At 45.3% G+C, this 18,120-nt stretch overlaps 2 protein-coding genes across 2 annotated transcripts; one reads left to right on the top strand and one right to left on the bottom strand.

The window, feature by feature from the left end:
* Nucleotides 1–108: 108 nt before the first annotated feature.
* Nucleotides 109–9,499, bottom strand: LOC139049887 (PAT complex subunit Asterix). The gene is made up of 4 exons (XM_070525749.1): nucleotides 9,257–9,499; nucleotides 6,920–7,019; nucleotides 3,699–3,796; nucleotides 109–480 (listed from the first exon to the last, which is right to left on the bottom strand). The coding sequence occupies exons 1-4, from the start codon at nucleotides 9,307–9,309 to the stop codon at nucleotides 408–410; spliced, it is 324 nt and encodes a 107-aa protein (XP_070381850.1). The 5' UTR covers nucleotides 9,310–9,499; the 3' UTR covers nucleotides 109–407.
* A 411-nt stretch (nucleotides 9,500–9,910) lies between these two features.
* LOC139049885 (sialin-like) lies at nucleotides 9,911–16,609 on the top strand. Its single transcript, XM_070525745.1, has 4 exons — nucleotides 9,911–10,634; nucleotides 14,100–14,514; nucleotides 14,962–15,419; nucleotides 15,894–16,609. Exons 1-4 carry the CDS (start codon nucleotides 10,461–10,463, stop codon nucleotides 16,047–16,049), a joined length of 1,203 nt encoding a protein of 400 aa, XP_070381846.1. The 5' UTR covers nucleotides 9,911–10,460; the 3' UTR covers nucleotides 16,050–16,609.
* Nucleotides 16,610–18,120: the final 1,511 nt, after the last annotated feature.

The following is an 18,120-nucleotide window of genomic DNA, read 5'->3' as shown; positions in this document are numbered from 1 at the left end:
ACATTCTCGTAAACGTATGTCCCTTGGCAAACAGGCTGCAAAGGTTTCTGAGCAATTAGCCAAAGTCAATCATCACTGTGACGGGAAATGACAATCGGGACAAGCACATCAATGCAATGTGACTGTTCTTATTTTTCCTTTTTCTTTCACCTCTACACCAAAACAAATGAAGTGGCAAGACACCCGTCTTCGTGCAAACTCCTTGGCACTTTCTCAATTTGAAACCCTGAATTGTTGGAGTGTGGAAGGCCTCTTTGGCTAGACCGGTTTTTCAGGCCATTCAAGCTGTATCCGAGGGTCGGTCTCTTGCGCCAGTCCTGTGGCATAGCTGCTTCGGCTGGCACGGTGGCTTCTCCTTGACTGGGCAGTCAAAAAGACTGTGCGTGCAGGTGGGGCTGGCAACGTTGTCACGACGACCACGGCAGTGTCATGGGCTGAGGGTTTTGCAAGTACGTCATGACCACGGCAGAAATTGACAGCCTGCAAAGACCAAGAAAGGTTGAAGGCGATGAGAGACAACACACTGCATGAGTGCCAGAGCTTACACCATATAGAACGACTCCTTTCCTTTCCGCTACAATGCTTCTCACTAATGACACCATTAAGTACCTTTACAGTGTCCATTAAATAGCCCCTGACCAGGTTTGGGTATTGCAAACAAAAGCGTGGGTCACATGGCGGGGATTGCATACGGAAGGCATAGAATGGCTTCAGGATGTGAAAACAGTCGTAATTTGAAACAGGAGGAAGGGTAACCTTCCTCTTGAGGGACCCACACTCCAAGTGAAAATGGCAAGGTCATATGCACATATGCAGCTCTGCATGACGCACTGCTTGCAATGTCACAGACCATGGCACGTGCCTTCAGTCAATCATGCAATGCGGAATGCTGCATCTGAAAAAGTGCTGCCCAGCAGGGAAAGAAAAAAAAAAAGCACACGCACACACACAAAAAACCAAGATGCAGGACAAGGAGGCACACATACACACAGTCGCCGGACTTACAATTGATTTGTTGAAACATCCACATATTTTTAAACACACCTTTTCCTAGGCAAGTTAATCACGCTAAATCTTTCTTCAGCTGACCAGCTATCTTGTGGCAGATCAAAATTTAAGTGTTTGTAGCACCTGTTCAAAGAACATGGTTTTTACCAAAGATGCACCAGGTGACAAGACTTAGTATCCTAGATTTAGAGCTTATGTTTTTATCTGACAGACACATGTGTTGGAAGTATGCTCCCAGGTCTGAATAGGCACTTTTGCCTTTCGGATCGGCCTGCTCGAAACTGGTTAAATGCACCATTGCAAATCTATTTCATGAACACACTGAAAAAAATATGGAGGACGCTTAAACTTTGCCTTTAAGAGTGAAACGCGATAGCATTCGAAGGTCCCTGACTGCTTCTCACGCTTCCTGGCAACTGGAGTGTGTGCAACCATAATGTTTCCTGGGAAACGCTGGCCACGAGCGCTATGCACGAAGGTGGACTTTCTGGTAGAAACGCGGCCTCTTGAGTGGGCCGCGGTGAATGGATGGACGTTATGAGCATTCCCTTTGAAATGGGGTGGTGGGTTGCGCCACCAAGCTCTTGCTTTTATACTGCCTAATGTCCTACCTAGGTTAAAGAAGAGAAAGAAAAAAAACCATCCATGATGATTTCCCATAACCAAATTTTCTGACCCCCTATTGTGAACTTTCCGCGATGCTGCGGAGGCAAGTGCCATCTGGAGGTGTTGCAAGGAACCCACAGATCGCGCGCCAGCATGCAGTGGACGTCGTGGCTGCTCTATGAATGGTAGAAACGCTGGAAAGGGGGGTTTCTTTGAGTTTTCACATAACAGAATTATGTTTTCTCGTATAGTCAAATTACAATCCGACGCTATCACTTCTGCAGATTGTGTGTAGGTCGCACTTTACGCTTTTTCTACGCACTTTAGCTAGAGAAATTCAATCAGTTCAGTAGCTTCCTTGCGCCACATGTACTGCCTGGGTATGAGCGATTCGAAAATCTTTTTGCCGAAACGTCTGACGATGGATTTTCTGTAACACGGGGCCCTTAACGCTATTGCATTAATATGTTGCCCATACATTATGCAGCCTTGTAGAGCAGGTGGATCAGTTAAAAGCTTCTGGTTTTCCATCGTCCATACTGTTTGATGTTGGTGAAACATTGGCACGAAAAATGAAGAAACCATGAGTGAATTGCGATTGCCAATTAGAAGAGACAGGAAACATTGAGGTTATCCCTTATGTGAAGTGCTTGAAGCGTTTCATATCAAGAAGAACAAGCGGGTTTGTACAAGCAACCCATCTGTGCTTATCACAGAGAAAGAGCGGCAGTTTTTATCAGGGCTTGTTTGACATCTTCAATGTGTCTGATTGGTCATTGTTTTGCATGTGTGCTTGCACAGGAAAAGCGGTGTTTAAAAATATGTGGATGTTTCAATAAATCAGTTGTAAGTCCGGTGACTGCGTGTGCCTTCTTCTGGCCCTTCGTCTTTACTTTCTTTTTTTTCTTTTTTTTTCCCCACTTTAAACATGAACCAACTGGCCCAGCAGTTCATAGTTTCAGCAGGGAAAGAATACCACTGGCAGATGCTAGTCAAGGCAAAAGAGGAGTGCGTTTCTGTTGGAAGTAATGTTCACTTCCTGGCAGCATGGTTGCTGGATAGTTAAGTTCCTTCTATCCCTTCCAATAAAATTTCAATTAAAAAAGTTATATCAATAAAATGCTCCCTAGACGGCACCTTAAAGCTTCCAATATATAACCAAAATTTGCAGTGTGGCCTGGTCAAGGGCCCTTTAAGAAATGAATGCTGTTGCCGCCTCGCTTCAGGCAGCCCACAAATAAGGTGTGTGCATGAAATGCAGGTCATGCACATTAAGCAGTGGGGTAGGGAGGCAAATGCAATGCTATGGTGTTGACTGTGACAACATCGCTTTGTCGACAATATGTTACACTTGATTTATTTGAGTCTTTTTCATTGTCATCTGTCATACTGTGTTGTGTCTTGGGGCCATACCTACGGCTCATATCTGAATCCAATCATTCAACTGCGAAAAAAAAAAAAAAATCAGTTTGATTCAGGATGTTTTTGGGCCTTAATGGTCAATCCGTTCCACTGTTCCAAACACTAAATGTAATGCCTTTATGTTTATAGTTAGACTTTAACACAGCTCTAACGACGCACGAGAGAGTTGTTCACACGGATGTGCCTTTAATTCTTCCTACAGTTTCATCAGAGTATAAAACACGAGGTCTGCAACATGGCAATTTCTTACACTCACTAGGTAGAAATGTATACAAGAAAAAAACTTGCAATGCAGGATTTATTATTTCAAACAACATTCCTGTTGATGATAAATATCCCCACATTTCTTTTTAAACTTTTTTTTCAACACTTTGTAGCTTCTTTGCTACGCTATAGCGTGCTAGTGTACCCACTTTACGCCCTGTTTAAGCTTTCTCACAGTGTACATATTGCATGGAGCCCAACCTGTCCCTGGCTAGGGATACGGATGTTTGTAATACACTTCTATACGATTGTTTTCTTTTGAATAATGCATGATGAATATTACCAGCAGGCAGGCCCAGAGAGCTTTCACCGTACACTGCAATTCGACCTCACCGCTGACAACAGCAACATGCCGACTACGACGACATCAACAGGGAGTTTGCTACTGCCGCACTTACATGAAGCTGCTCAGTATCTGCTTGGTGTCATCGTTTATCCTTGAATTGGCAAAGCTGATGCTGGAACAATAGAGGGCAACCCAGGCACACCACTTGAGCTGGAAAAATAAAGGAAACAGCGAGTCATATTAGGGTACAATGCTGTCTCCTGCGTCAGTCACAAGACTGCCCGCCGGTTTGTGCCAACATCAAGGACCGTGATCCAAGAGAGAAAAGGCAATACACCAATCTCACAATGCTCGAAGTGCATGCGCGAAAGCTGTGCAGGCACCGTGATGACAGTACTACTTGCCGATTTCCCGCTGAACTTGGCCTCGAAATGAAGGCATCGCTGAGAACATGCCATTGTGGCTTTTACAGACAACTTAAATGGCCGCTCACCAGGCCACATAGCAAATTTCGGTTATGTGCTGGAAGTTGTTACATGCCCTGTAGGGAGCGTTTTGCCACGAGAATTTTTCAAATTGTTTCTCTAATAGCCGAGACAGAAATATCTCAGTGCTGCGAACCCATGATTTCAGGAGGCGAGGGCCACTGCCAAGAGAGAGACTCTCTCCACTAGCACCGTCTAGCCTCCAAAAGCGAAATTCCTTCCCTACATTCTCCCATACCAGGGTTGGATCGCGTGACGCACACGTCATGGGCCCTGCCTTCATTTTTTTCCCTTCACTTTTTTGCTGTGCAGTGCACTTCCGCTGATGGCATCACGCACAAGTTGTTGCGTTTGTCTCGTTTTGCGCAGCCCATGATATTGTTCACTGTGCACGAGAACATCTGACCAGTGGTATAAGTTAGTGCTGCACGAATACAGAGGCAGACGCAAGCAGTTCACAGCGTATAATCGCGCGCTGGAACAAGGTAAAGAATGATGCACTTCCATTGTCTGTGCGCACGACTGCATGATGTGGGAAAAAGAACACACAGACATTTGGTATGTGTGCTTTATTATTTCTTTAAACTTTAATTCGTCTATTGATGCAACAGATCACACAAATAACAGATGTTGCCTTGAATAATTCTCGAAGTCATGTGTCACTATAAGTGACATCACAGCAGTGCAATGTACAAAGGCACACTTATGCGAAATACGTCGACTCTCCGGCTGAGAGCGCGGCACCCACGAGGAGAAGGGCAAACGGCGTTTGGCTTGAAATTTGAGCTCTTTCTGCAGCACGTAATGATGTAATGCTTAGTAGACACGATCGTTAGCATGCATTGTATGCACAACGCTTGTCAGCTCAAAATGGCCAGACATGGTGAGGGCCCTTTAAGGGGGAAGCAGGGGTGCAGCTCTCCTCAACCCCACCCCTACTGTTGAATCTTCTTTATTCTCATTTCCATGACTTTTGATCTCAAGGTCTAATCAGGATTGTCATGGCGTAAACACAGCATCTTCCTTACGATGGTTTCCCTTAAGCTCACTGAAAACTACTAATACTGCTGGGACGTTTTGCGGCAGAAGTGGAACAGTGAAACTGAATGTGAAGACAATGAGCAAATCGAGAACAAGGTAAAAGTGGGAGCCAACGTTTCCACAAAAGGACTTGTCTTTTTCAACGCGACATATGCTTTCCTTGGCGCACTATATATAGGTAGGGTTCTTCTAAAGGGGAGAGGGTGGGTGGGTGCGGCAATGACCGAAGGTGTGTTAGCAGCGAGGGTGTAGAATCGAGAATAAAGGAGAGCTATGCAGAAGGCTCGTGACATGGCCATGTGTCAGCCGGCATGTCAACAGCTTTATGTGCAGCACCCCTCTATTACCCGCTTCACTGATGGTCGTGGGCTATCGTGTCTCTAAATGAGATAACGGAGCGCAGAAAACTCACCCGCCTTACCCCCTTTCACCTTTAGAAGAACCCTACCTATATATACTGTGCTGACGAAAGCATATGTCGCCTTGAAAAAGACAAGTCCACTTGTCGAAACGTTGGCTCCCGCTTTTACCTTGTTCTCGTTTTGCTCATCATCTTGAATTTCCATCTCCCGTCTTTCCCATGTTTTCCCTCATTGTGAAGATGCGGCGTCCTGTGTCCATTTTACGGCGTCCCCAGTGTCCCATTACTGCATTCATCATTAAATGTAAGCGGCAAACAGAAACAAAGTCGACAAACAGAGCGCTGCAAAAATCTAGCTTCGAACACAAGGACAAGCCTGTGGTAACAGAAATTACTGACATAAGAACTGAAAGTTGGGAAAGTTGGCATTAGGTCATCATTAACTGCGGCCCAACAGAAACACAAGACAGAAACTAAATGAATGCACAGAGCATTTTCTTTTGGTGTTCTAAGCTTAGACAGCACTTCGCATGTTCACTTTGTTTCTGTCCATTGTCCCTCTGTCGCGCTGCAGTTAATATTGAGTCAACACTTACCAGCCCAACTTTCAGTTCTCTCCCGTTATTTGTGTTGTCATGTCATGCCACATACACAAAGTCACCCAAATGCTGCTTGGCCTTGCCAAGCTAAAGAAAACGCACGAAGGGCCTTTGCATATTACTTTCCATGTTTAGTGAGGTCCACACTTAACCGCAGGTTTCTGCCTACCACGCAATTTGCAGCATTGGTGACAGGCAGCATACGGGTTCAATGCATACCAACCCTGACTGGCAGAATGAGAGTTGTTTCCGCACCACTGCTGGATAGTTCTGTGATTCGACAAACAGCGGGGGACTGTGGCATGCTCGAAGGTTCAGTTTCATACATAGCAAGCAATGCTGTAGAAGCTACGAAATTATAGTGTTGACATAGAAGCCTCACTGTACATGTTTCACAGCACAGTTTTTTTTTCTTTTTAACCTGTGGCACTTTTTACAGATAACTACATCATATATTACAACCACAAATTGTGCATGCAAGACTACATCAAACTGCACATTATTTGTGCACCTTTCATGCTTCCAGTACGCGACATACTGAGTTTTCGCTGCAAGCTCAAGTGGATTGCTATGGCTGCTGATTACAGAAACATGCTGTTCCACCCATTCGGTGGTAAAACGGTTCATCTCTGCAATGCCTTCCATGCATTAATTATGTCACATTTGGTGACATAAAAGCACAATACCGCAACTTTACAGAGAATTACATGATGTGTACCTATGCTTTTCTTTCACATGTGCTGCCTATTTTGATGCCGAGCAGCAGGAAAGGCTTCTCTAGACTTCGAAGCACTGCCGAAACCGAGTAAAGCATGTCAAAGCTTCCAGTGGTATTTTTCTCGCTTACCTTCAACATGAGACCGCACATGCTGAATATCATGGAGAGGACGTTCATGTAATCTGGTGTGGGGTCATCTCCTGGTGTTCCAGCCGAAGGTGCCTTATACCTGCACATATGTCACCAATGTCCTGTAAAAAACTAGCTGAAGCAGTAGATCAAAGTGTAACAAATAAGTCTTAACCCTTCGGTGGACAGTAGGGCATACCAGTTCCACTTTTCTGGGCAACTTCACGGTGTCAGAGCAAAGAAATATATCAACCACGATTGTACGTTATTGTGTGGCTACATTTCAGCAATTCAGCTGAACATTTTTTTGTTTTTGTTAGATGTCAGGTTGACAAAAAAAGTTTAACACTTCCACAAACTGTTTACATTGCCTTCCCTTGCTGTTGCGTTTCATTTCTTTTGCTTTTTCCAAAGCTACAACAAAGATCAACTAAAGTATTTTCTGCAATGTTTCCTTCTTGCAGTAAAAAAGAGATACACAAAAATTTGAAGCCCACGTGCATTCACTCAAAATAGTGCAAGGTGTACAGGCTGTGGCAAAAGTTTTTGCACTCATATAAATACCAATATATATGGCTGTATGCACTGTAACAAATGCACTATTATGTTAACGTAACGTGCTAAGCTCTACATAGACAAATCCAAATCTACTTTTTGAAAGTCTGCATTTTGTGCAAATGCAAGCCTTGAGTGGCCTTGGCATGGATGTAGTGTACATCTATTTCACTTCATGCTTTTTCCAATGTCCAAAGAAGAGCAGCCAAAGTGCGGTGAAGAGTAGAGCAGACTGCGCTTCTAAACACAGACTAAACTGAGTGGGTTTAGATCTGGGCTCATTCTAAAGCGGACATAAAATGAGGGTTCACGATTATAATGTGCTCAATGTTATACTGACGAACACAAGGGACAAGACGCGTACGTGCGTAGCGCTACGTACGCCCGTGTCTTGTCCCTTATGTTCGTCAGTGTAACACTAAGCGCAATATAATCATGAACGTCCCCCAACTAGCCCCATTTGTTGCTTTACTAAATCAAGTGAGGGAAATTTTTCAGGCATCACTGTTGCACCACCTTTGCCTCGCAAGTCGGAGTGGAATCCTGCTGATATGTTCACTGATTGTTGCTGAAGTGTGACTCAGCCGAAGGCAGGACCTCCTTCTTCAGGACATTTACCAGATAACTTGTGCGGTTCAAAAAAAAAAAAAAAAAAAAAGAAAACCAGTGGCATCTTTCCACCACAAGTGATTGCTCCAAAAACCACCACTTATTGTGAGTGGCAAACTCTTGAAGGGACTGACAACCGACTTTGAAGAACATAGTTTTTTATGGCGCAATGCAAAGCTCACGCTTGGTACTATTTGGCTCTGCAGTGGTTACTTCCAAAAGCGTGTAGATATTTAGCAAGCACAATTTTACAATCTGAGCAGCCTCTAAAGATGTAAAGGATAGCAATAGGGGCTTGTTGGTACGGCATATCTTATTTTGTTATAGCGCAAGCTTGACAAGGACAACAGAAGGCACATCTGACACACAAGCGCTGTGTGTCAGATGTGCCTTCCGTTGTCCTTGTCAAGCTTGCGCTACAACAAAATAAGATAGCATTCGCTGCTTCTGCAGCAACGGACAGGCGAATGTGCTTGAAAATTTAGGGAAGCAAAAAAAAAAAAATGTTGCGTTTTTCAATAGGGCCTGGTGGTATGCGATGTCACTCCCGCTAACTTTAAGGTATAACTATATAACGCGGTAATTAGTCACGAAGACAGCTCCACAATTAAGGTCTCCTGAACAGACCTCGCTGCTGTTAAACTTAAGATATTTTGATGATTGATCGATCTTTAAACAAATGCTTGGGCGAGTTGCACCAGTTGGTTTCAAAATTAAACTTCACTTCAACCACTTTTTCCGCCTTACAGTGGTGATATACATACAGGAAAGTCGCGCAGAGAAACTTCAAGGCTGCGGCGGCGTAACAAAATGTGTTACGAACGACGCTTCACATCCGTTGACGTGGTGGTACGCAAGCCACAAAGCTCTTTGGATATTTTTGCAGGACATAATGCGGCTCTAGGTATCGAACTTGCAATAAATACCATCTCTAGCTGTTTTCTTGAGCAAGTTTTGGATAGCCTTACCTCCGTAACGATAATCACGTAAGCAGGAACCCTACGATATTTTTCGCTACATTCTTGTGGAGAAAGCCGCATAAGATTCAATTAGAGCAGCTAATCCTATAATTCGTCATTTCATTTAAAGCGTTCTATCAGCCCACTTGAAGAAAGTGTCAATGATCTAGTTCACGTGTTAAATCGCGAGGTCATGCAACTCTTAGCGGCGCACCTGTTAATCCGGTCCGTGCGACGTGGATCGCTCACGTTGTTGCTGGAATACATCGCTGAGTATGTCTTGCGGTTCCGTTACCTTGTTGGGCACAGTACGAGGCTCACTGCTAAGAATATAAAATAGGATATCCCCTACAGTACGGTTCGTACGGCGTCAGATGAGACTGGAACTGGCAATCACATATCAATTCCCTTTCTCTATGTGGCAATCTTCAGCGCAGCCCTGGCGCAGCCATTGCAGATGTTGCGATGATGATAATAGGTTGTGATAGTTCTAGCTATAGTTGTGGGGTGTAACATCAAAATAAATGTAGAAGTTTTGCATTGAAAAATAGCTTGCCCCATTTGCTCGTTGTGCCAAAATATCTGTGGAACTGATATCTAAATATTATATGTCCCAGGTGTTTCCTAGCTTTGGAATACGGTGGAGCTGTGCATGATGGCATCAAACCTGCCATATTTTGTACAGGGCGAAGAGTTTGTTCACTGTTCTTTTTTTTTTAAATAATAAAGCAGGAAGCTTATAAGCTGTATGCAACCTTTATTGAAGGTTAAGGGTAATAAATAAAATCATGTCTAGTTTTTGTTTTAAGGAAGCCAATGGAAGACAAAATTTTGAGATGTCAAGAACAGTGACGTACTACGAGCCAACAGTCAAAAGAAGCCAAGGTAAAGCTGGAAAGTGGTGCGTTTTATTGCCTCTTTCGCGGATCCGCAGCCTTCGCTGGGCATTCGCTACATTTGCGCTGCTGCGCTGCCGGCCCAGCTGCTCCGTACTTCCCTGCATCGACGCTCTCGCAACGTCTCTTTAACAACCTGCCGTGGCTTTTCCAGCGACAGATCCTAAAGTACCGTCCCTCACAGCCGTCTCTCGTTGTCGTAGCCAATGACGAGCCGCGGGCGAGCGGACAACGAAGAAAACGAGTGCGTGATGTGCGTGCCACGGGTGCTACAGCGCTGTGTGTGTAGAAGTGATCTCAACGTCGCGTTCGCGGTTTGACGATCGGCCGTTCATGAGACTTTGCTGCGTGCGCGTTGGTCCACTGCGAGGAAGCAACTGGTCCGCGCTTCCTGAAGCTCCGCAATCCGCCGAATGCCTATTTGAGAGCCGACACCGTGCGTCTCGGCCCGTGGTTGTCGGGTGCGTCGAACCTTCGTCTATTGTTTTTCTTCAGTGATCAGTGCCCGAAAGTCTTTCAGCTATGACGCGAAAGTCGAGAACTGTCGCTCTGTGCTGCCTGGCGAACTTTGTGAACGCCGCCGATCGCGTTCTCATGCCGATTGCCATCGTACCGATGAGCGAGCAGTACCACTGGAGTCTTCTCTCGCAGGGTTGGATACTCAGCGCTTTTGCCGTCGGATACATCACTAGTCAGGTGAGTCGCACGTCCCAGATTTTTTTTTCAAGCAGCGGAGAACGCCGGTCGATCGCCGCCTGCGCGGTTTATTGCCGTGCAGTAGAAGGGGATCTCGGCAGTACCGCGGCCGTTATCCACATCGGCACCTTGAGCGGTGCGACGCGTTGGCAAGGGAGACGGAGACGCGGACGACCACGTAGACGCACCGACGTCGTTGGCCGAGTTATTTGAAAACCACTTCCTGTTGGCGCTGACGCCCCTTCGCTTTGCCGTTAAAGATGCGTGACTCGCATACCCGTTGACAATCGCCACTCGCTTGTTTATTCTGCCGGCGTGTAACCGTTCCGGCGCCGGACCTGCGCGCAAATTTGTTCACTTCGCGGCTACGTCAGCGACAGATCCGATCCACGCGCCGTTTGTTTTGGCTCTCATTCCGAACGGGTTTAACTCAAACGCCATCGCGTTCAACGTCACTAACAAGGAAGGAAAAATGGTCAAGTGAACAAGCAATCACTTCTCAGTTGAAAAGGTATCGAGGTGCAATCAAGTGGGCGTTATCGATTTGGTGAAAGGAAAATATCATTTCTTGCTGATCGTCCCGTTCTTGCGCTTAGATGTGTTATTGTTTATGATCGTTTCCCATTTGTAATTGCATGTTGCAGATCATTTTGCATGTGTAGACAGAAAGACGTGTGTCGTACGTAGCAAAGCCAGTAACGCAGGCGGATAGTAAGCATGTTGCTGTCATCTACCATAGGTGATCGTAGTGCATACAAAGTAACACCCTGTGGTTGGCACAGAATAGCCTTAGTCACTTTTGCGCCACTAAACCCAACTTAACTAATCATTCAAAGTAATCATAGAAATAAGGAAAAATTTGGATATCTTGCTCCTAGTTTTCATTGCCCTTGTCTATTCAGCTGGAGAAAGAAGTATGAAGATGAGCAGTCACTAAATGTGCTGCACTCTTGTTCATCTGACCAGACCAGTGATCCTATTCTAAACACTCCATATTGTTAAATTTGCCACCTTGTTAGTTCTGACTGGCTTGTAATGATGGACATTACAACCTTCTTGACCACCCAACATAAAAACACAATATATGTCAGTATCACTGTAGTGCAAAGTTAACATGTACAACTTCAGTGTGAAGAACAAGCCAACTTCCGTACAGAACATGTTTGAAAGCTGTACACTGACATTGAAGTACTCAAGGTGTAAGCATTAATTAGTGCATATCAATTTGTTATGCAAGGAGCTCATTAAACGATAACAGAAAACAAAGTACATTGAAAATGTATAATGAACTGGACAATGCTTACATGAACGACGTCAGCAGCGATATTCTTATGCGATTAATTTTTTTGTCATGCAAAGTATACTACATGGGTCCTCAAAGAATGCATTGTTGCCTGTTTGAAGATCCCACGGGCTTGAACTGGCAGAGAATATGATATTTTGAAACATCCAAGTTAATCTTGCAAAAATGTCACTCTCTGCAGCTGTTCGTCATCCTTTGCCCTTTATTTGCATTTTGCTGGCAGTACGAGTAGCTGATATTTTTTATGATCATATGTAGTTGCGAAAAACACGCATAGAAACTAGTAGGGCTTAGAAGAAAATGTCTCAAAAGAGTGCCCCTGAAAAGTGTTGCTGTACCACACACTTTTCTTCAATGAGAAATGTACTGTTCATACAGTTTTATATTTGGAATGACAAATTTTGCATGCTCGCACTGTGTTCCTTTTTCATATCTTTGCCTGTGAAGTCACAGCGCACCTGGAGAACAAAGGCTTGCAAAGACGGTTGCACTTGTACACTCGTAAGGACACCTGTGCGCTGTCCAAATATTGCATGCAGTGATGGTGGATTGTTTCGTCTGACATCTGATCCATCTCGCAACGAGTTTGATGGCACCACTTTTCTGCTCCTTGAAGAAAGCAGTGCGCACCGAAATGGTTGGGGGTTCATCCGCACTCCTTTGTGGACCTGGTCAGCAGTTCCCGAGACACGACCTCATGCTGGCTGTCACACTGAATGGTGAAGCACTACAAACAGTCCATGCAGTGTTTTCGTCGAAAGGCCACATGTGTTGCTTTGCGAAAGGACGCACAGTCTTGCATGAGCTATTCGTCAGAAAGACAGTGCATTGTCTCCATGATGTTTCTTGTATATATAGGAAAGCACAATAGGAGAGCATCTTATGTGTGGGTATTATTGAATAAAGTTGAGTGCACTGAAGTTCTGGTCTGTTAGAAGTAGACGCCATGATTAAGCAAGAAGTGTTTAGGATTGCATAGATTGCTGTAGTCATTGCCGATTGATAAATTAAACAAATGTTCAAGCTGTTACTATAAAAAATGCTAATTTTTTTTCTTTTTTGGCACTATGTTTTTTATGCTAGATTTGTGTGACAAGCACATACATCTGATGCCTTTGCACACATGATGCAACTTCTGCACGTTGTCATTGAAAGAGTTCAAGAAAAACAGTTTGGCATTTAGTTTCACAGCCTGAACTGAAGACCTGTTGGAGAGTTTAAGCCTGTCCGTGCATGTTACCATTTTCATAACAGAGCACCGGAAGTCTAAGTGGCAGCAGGAGGGCTGGTAACATCTTGCAACACTATGTTGAAACATTCATGCGCTACGTAAGTGTTCTTCCTGAACAAAAAAAGAAAGCGTCGTCATGCATAAATTATGTTGATGTCTGCAGCTTTATGTCAGCAGTCAAGTAGAACGAAGTCAACCATGGCACATTAATAGCGGTGCATGCTTTGGTTGGACTCAGTGTCACAAGGTGGCACCATCAATGCTGCTGCTGCTGTTCATGTTTATGCATCTAGTATTCCACAAGTGAATGTATGTATGTGGACAGGCTAGAACTCAATCTTCAGCAATATTATATAGCCTGCTCCCTGTGCAAACTTTGGAGAAACTGTGCTTGCCAATAGGAGGGCTCATTTGTCCCCTTCACAAAGAGTTAATGTTCAGGCAAACAACGTCTGCTGTGCTGAAACTCTTTGCAACCTTCCAGAGCAATTTGTAGACATTTGGCACATTAAAGAACAGACCTTCTGGTGTTGTGCTGCATGTGATTGAGCAAACTTCTACATGTACACTCACTGCACACATGTGAAAATTCTTCTCACTTACACTAAGGGGGAGTCCAACGTCCTAGTAGCAGACCACTCGTTCCACGACCATCTGATCTGCTAAGCTAGCTGCAAAATTAACCATATCAAATGAAGTCGGTCAGGCATATTAAATGAAAAATGAACAGGATGCTTTTGAATACTATGTGTTCTTCAGTTCACCATCATACATGATATTGTTCAGAATTAAATTTCCTTTACTGTAATCTGTGAATTCTGACTGCAGAAGACCAGATCTGCGACGCAAATCTACTTGGCTTGGGTTTATTGCATTAATCGACACCTGTCTGAGCTTTGTTTCTGTTTGCCGGCTTTTTGGTGCATCGCAGTTGGTGGGCTCAGGCGCGCCCTCGCGCTACGGTGGTCGCACTGTCATGGCAGGCGCCGTGCTGCTCTGGTCAGCATCAACGCTTGTGACGCCCCTTGTGGCGTCGTCGCTGCCGCTGCTGCTGCTGTGCCGTGCATTGCTGGGCCTGGGCGAAGGCCTCGGGCTGCCCTGCATGTTCCACGTAGTGGGACAGGCAGCGCCAGCGCCCGAGGAGCGGACTCGCGCCGTAGCTCGCATGTTGGCCGCGGGTGCTGCAGGTCAGACGGCTGCTGCGTTAGTGTGTCCACATCTGGAGTGGCACCGAGCCTTTTATGTGCTTGGTGCGCTGGGAATTGTGTGGACGGCTGCATGGATGCTGCTGCATAGGGATGAGCCAGATGGACCCCAGTGCAAGGAGCCCGCCAAGGTGAACACAGGTATGAATTACGCAGAAGGAATATATAAAGTTACACCAATCACCGAATACCAGGCATGGACCAATATACGTTACACCCCTTGGCAGGTGACTTTGCTCTACAATGTTGATCATCCTAGGCTAACATGAGCGGTGACCAAGGTAATGATGGGCCCTGTAGGGCTCAAGCAGAGTTTCCCGCCATTCACCTTGATAGTTCTAAGTAGAAGTGCTTCATTCTTGCTTGCGTGTAGCCAGCCAACTGAAGGACATGGAAAACAAATATTTAATATTTGTGACTGCCATACATCGTAGAATACCACACACACACTGCTAATCTGCATTTTACAGTTTCCAGTTTCCCAAAGTGGCTTGATGTTAGCACGCATGTGGAGGTGTTAGCAAGAACTAGTTCGTTTCTCATAAGTGAGCATGTCAACTTTGCCACCTTCTTCTGCTCTTTCTTCAGTGTCATCTCCACACTGGCTGGAGCTGATCAGCCACTGGCCACTGTGGGCCATCTACATCGCCCACTTCGCCATGAACTGGTCCAGCTACACCATCATGCAGTGGCTTCCCACATATCTGGCACGCGCCCTATCTGCCCGGCCAGGCCACCTCAGCCTGGCAGCGCTGCCATATGTCTGCAACTCATTGTGTGGCCTGCTGACAGCCCGAGCAGCCGAGCTGGCTGGCCGCCAGTGGAGTGTGCTGGCTGTACGCCGGCTGGCCACCTCCTGCCTCGGCCTGCTTGGGCCTGGAATAGGTCTGCTCGCATTTGCAGCTGCGGGCAACCTGGCATCGGCGCTGTTTGTCGTGTCGTGCGCCATGGGCCTTCTGGCGTGCAACTCCGCGGGCCACCTGGCCAACCACGCAGACGTGGCGCCAGCTCATGCGGCTCTCACGTTCAGCGTCAGCAACACACTGGTGAGGATCCATAATCTGCAAAATCTGTACGACCTTGGCAATGTGAATGCACAATCTGCAGAAGTGGCGTTGGTGGCATACCGCTCAACAAATTTGGCCAAGTTTCTGACGATGCCGATATCACGCCAAGCACACAGGAGGATTGAACAATCTGAATTTGGTACTTCCGGCCTTAGCAACATGAGCACATTGCGACTGCTTGTGAAACACTTACAAGCATTAGGATCACAGGTGAAAGTTGCTGTTTACAAGGAAAAATGTCTATGCTGCCGAGTTTTCTTGTCTTGTTCACTGAATGCATCAGTGAAGCTTGTAAAATTGCGAGTTTCCGACTCTGTAACCTGGCATGTCCTGGTGGTGGGGAGGCCGCAATGCGAGATGGATTAGTGCCACACACTTTTGGCTCAGGAGCGGTGTAGCTAGTGCAGAATCGGAAGCTGCCATTTGCTCACAAGTGCCATCTGTGCCACGCAGGCCACCATTCCCGGAATCCTGTGCGGGCCGCTGACGGCAGAGCTCGTGACGCAGTCGCACGGCCGGTGGTTCCCGGTGTTCGTGCTCGCCGCTGCCGTCAACTTTGTGGGTGCCGTCGTGTACGGGAGCCAGAGCTCTGCAAGCCAAGTGTTGTGATGGTGTGCAGACTGACGAGAGCCACGCCAACCTGTCATTTCGCCCTAGTCTCTCAAGTGCAGCAATCCGAAACGAACCTTTGTGGCCCGATGAACTGGAAATCGGGCGAATTTTAGATAGTCCAAAATGAGGGACAGTGCTCAAGTCTTTTGAACGCGTTGGATTCTCTTCAACTACAAATGCGGCCAGGTGTTTGTTGATGCTTGCAACACCAGTGGATAGATGGTACCATGTGGCCACATTGAAGTGGTAATAGGAAAAGAATATATAATGTGCAATGTTTGCAGTTGCCTTAACAAGGAATGCGTGTATATTTGTTAGCTTGGATGCTTTCATGGGGACAACATTGTTACGCACTGTGTGCAGTATTCTCTGTGGTGGTTCTACCTTGAAGGGCAGTACGAGGCTTTAGGTTTTTGTTGTACTTGTTGCGCATAGAAGGGCTGTACAATGATTGTCACTTTTTGACTGTCTGTATTTCTACCATGCTCGTGTTGTACTATAGGCATGCCTTTTCAATTTTGTAATGTGAAAACCCATAAATGATTAGTAAAGGAGTGTTCACTGATCTTTTACATAATTCTGGACATTTACAAGGATAAATAGTAGTAACCAGCGATTAATTAGTTATTCCTATAAATCTAAGATCACCATTCTCAAGCAGATTAGTAGATTGCCCGTTGTTGCTGCTTTATACATATCTAAGAGGTAGGTGATACAGAGAAGGCCGACTTGCTGAAATCTTGCAAGCAGAGGTCCAATACTCGGTCCCCTCGTGGGATAATACTCAAAACATTTTGATGAATGGCAGTTCACCATGACAGCTTTGGGTTGCATTGGAAGTCCGTAGTTCGGCCATGCTATGTTGTACAATTATTTCAGTTTCTAGGCATTGGGTAGCAGCTCCCAAGATCATCAGCAAACATCATCTGCCAACTAAAACGGAACATACGCAACAAGGACATTCAACTATTTCCCCGTTTGTAATGCATGCATAAATAGCTGCAGCCTGTTTGCAAGGCCTTGTCTGCAATTGTTGGCAAGCACTTCTTGACGATCGTTTTCTAGGCAAGGTAAAGTTTGACACTGCAGGCGACACTACTGTTGCAAGGTTTAAAAGGTTTTAAACTGTGTGGCTGCTACCTTTAAGTTTAAGCACAATGCCTGCTTACCTGCAACATTTTACAGACTACCCGAATTGCGATAGTACCTGCATCATTCCTTCACACAACTGTTGGTAAGGGAGTATGGTCCCATTTGTACTTGCAAATCCCACAATCCTACAAATGCACTAGATGTAAGCACAAACCCAATATCAAATGCTAAATGCGACTTGCATGCAATAAAAAAACAAAGAGAGAGGTTCAGCACCATGGCAAAGTGTCCTTGCTTTCTGCAAGGGGGTAGTATGAAATGCTACCGTGAAGCCTGGTGTGTATACCAAGTCACTAATGTAGACCACATAATCTTAGGTGTCTGCACTCCAGAGAGCTTGATGCCAATATCACAAGTGGAAAAATTTGGTGCTGCAGTGACCAGCCAAGGTTGAAATTATTAGTAAATATTTTTTGGGGGGTGGACATAGCAGTGTCAGTAAAATTCTGACTCGTGATTATGCAAATTGCTAAATAACTGCACATTTGGGCAGCAACACTCAACACGAGCAAACCAATAATATCGTAGAGAACTACAACGGGCTGATATTTCCTACAGAGAATGTGCAACGAGAAATTAGCGCCTCGAGAATTTAGTTTGAAGCCGAGGAGACAAGGCTTATTATACCGGTGACAATTTGCAGAATTAATGCTATTCGGAGTCTAGCACCTTAAGTTTTTGAATGCTGTTCAATCTAAAGTTGCAGCAACGTGCACGTTTGACGACATTAAACACTCTAGTGGCAATAGCTGCACTGATGCAGCAAGTCTAGCAATCCCAATACTGGCAAATGATACATTTCGCATGCTAAAGTTAGGAAGAAAAAAAAAAACGAACATTAATAAAGTTATTTTATGTAGAATTACTTCAGCTTACAGTAGAAATGTATTTTCCTGTTGTAGCCGTAACTGCCAAC

The sequence above is a fragment of the Dermacentor albipictus genome, chromosome 9, assembly GCF_038994185.2.
Source record: "Dermacentor albipictus isolate Rhodes 1998 colony chromosome 9, USDA_Dalb.pri_finalv2, whole genome shotgun sequence".
In the NCBI taxonomy this organism is placed as follows: domain Eukaryota; kingdom Metazoa; phylum Arthropoda; class Arachnida; order Ixodida; family Ixodidae; genus Dermacentor; species Dermacentor albipictus.
This window is presented reverse-complemented; position numbering and strand designations above follow the sequence as displayed.

What these genes read in the sequence shown, in the direction of transcription:
- LOC139049885 (XM_070525745.1), top strand. Translation starts at nt 10,461, where the DNA reads ATGACGCGAAAGTCGAGAACTGTCGCTCTGTGCTGCCTGGCGAACTTT. An exon ending in GCCCGCCAAGGTGAACACAG is followed by an intron (nt 14,515 to 14,961) that starts GTATGAATTACG and finishes CTCTTTCTTCAG; the next exon opens with TGTCATCTCCACACTGGCTG. An exon ending in TCAGCGTCAGCAACACACTG is followed by an intron (nt 15,420 to 15,893) that starts GTGAGGATCCAT and finishes TGTGCCACGCAG; the next exon opens with GCCACCATTCCCGGAATCCT.
- LOC139049887 (XM_070525749.1), bottom strand. Translation starts at nt 9,309, where the DNA reads ATGTATTCCAGCAACAACGTGAGCGATCCACGTCGCACGGACCGGATT. An exon ending in CGCACGGACCGGATTAACAG is followed by an intron (nt 7,020 to 9,256) that starts GTGCGCCGCTAA and finishes ACATATGTGCAG; the next exon opens with GTATAAGGCACCTTCGGCTG. An exon ending in CAGATACTGAGCAGCTTCAT is followed by an intron (nt 481 to 3,698) that starts GTAAGTGCGGCA and finishes TGGTCTTTGCAG; the next exon opens with GCTGTCAATTTCTGCCGTGG.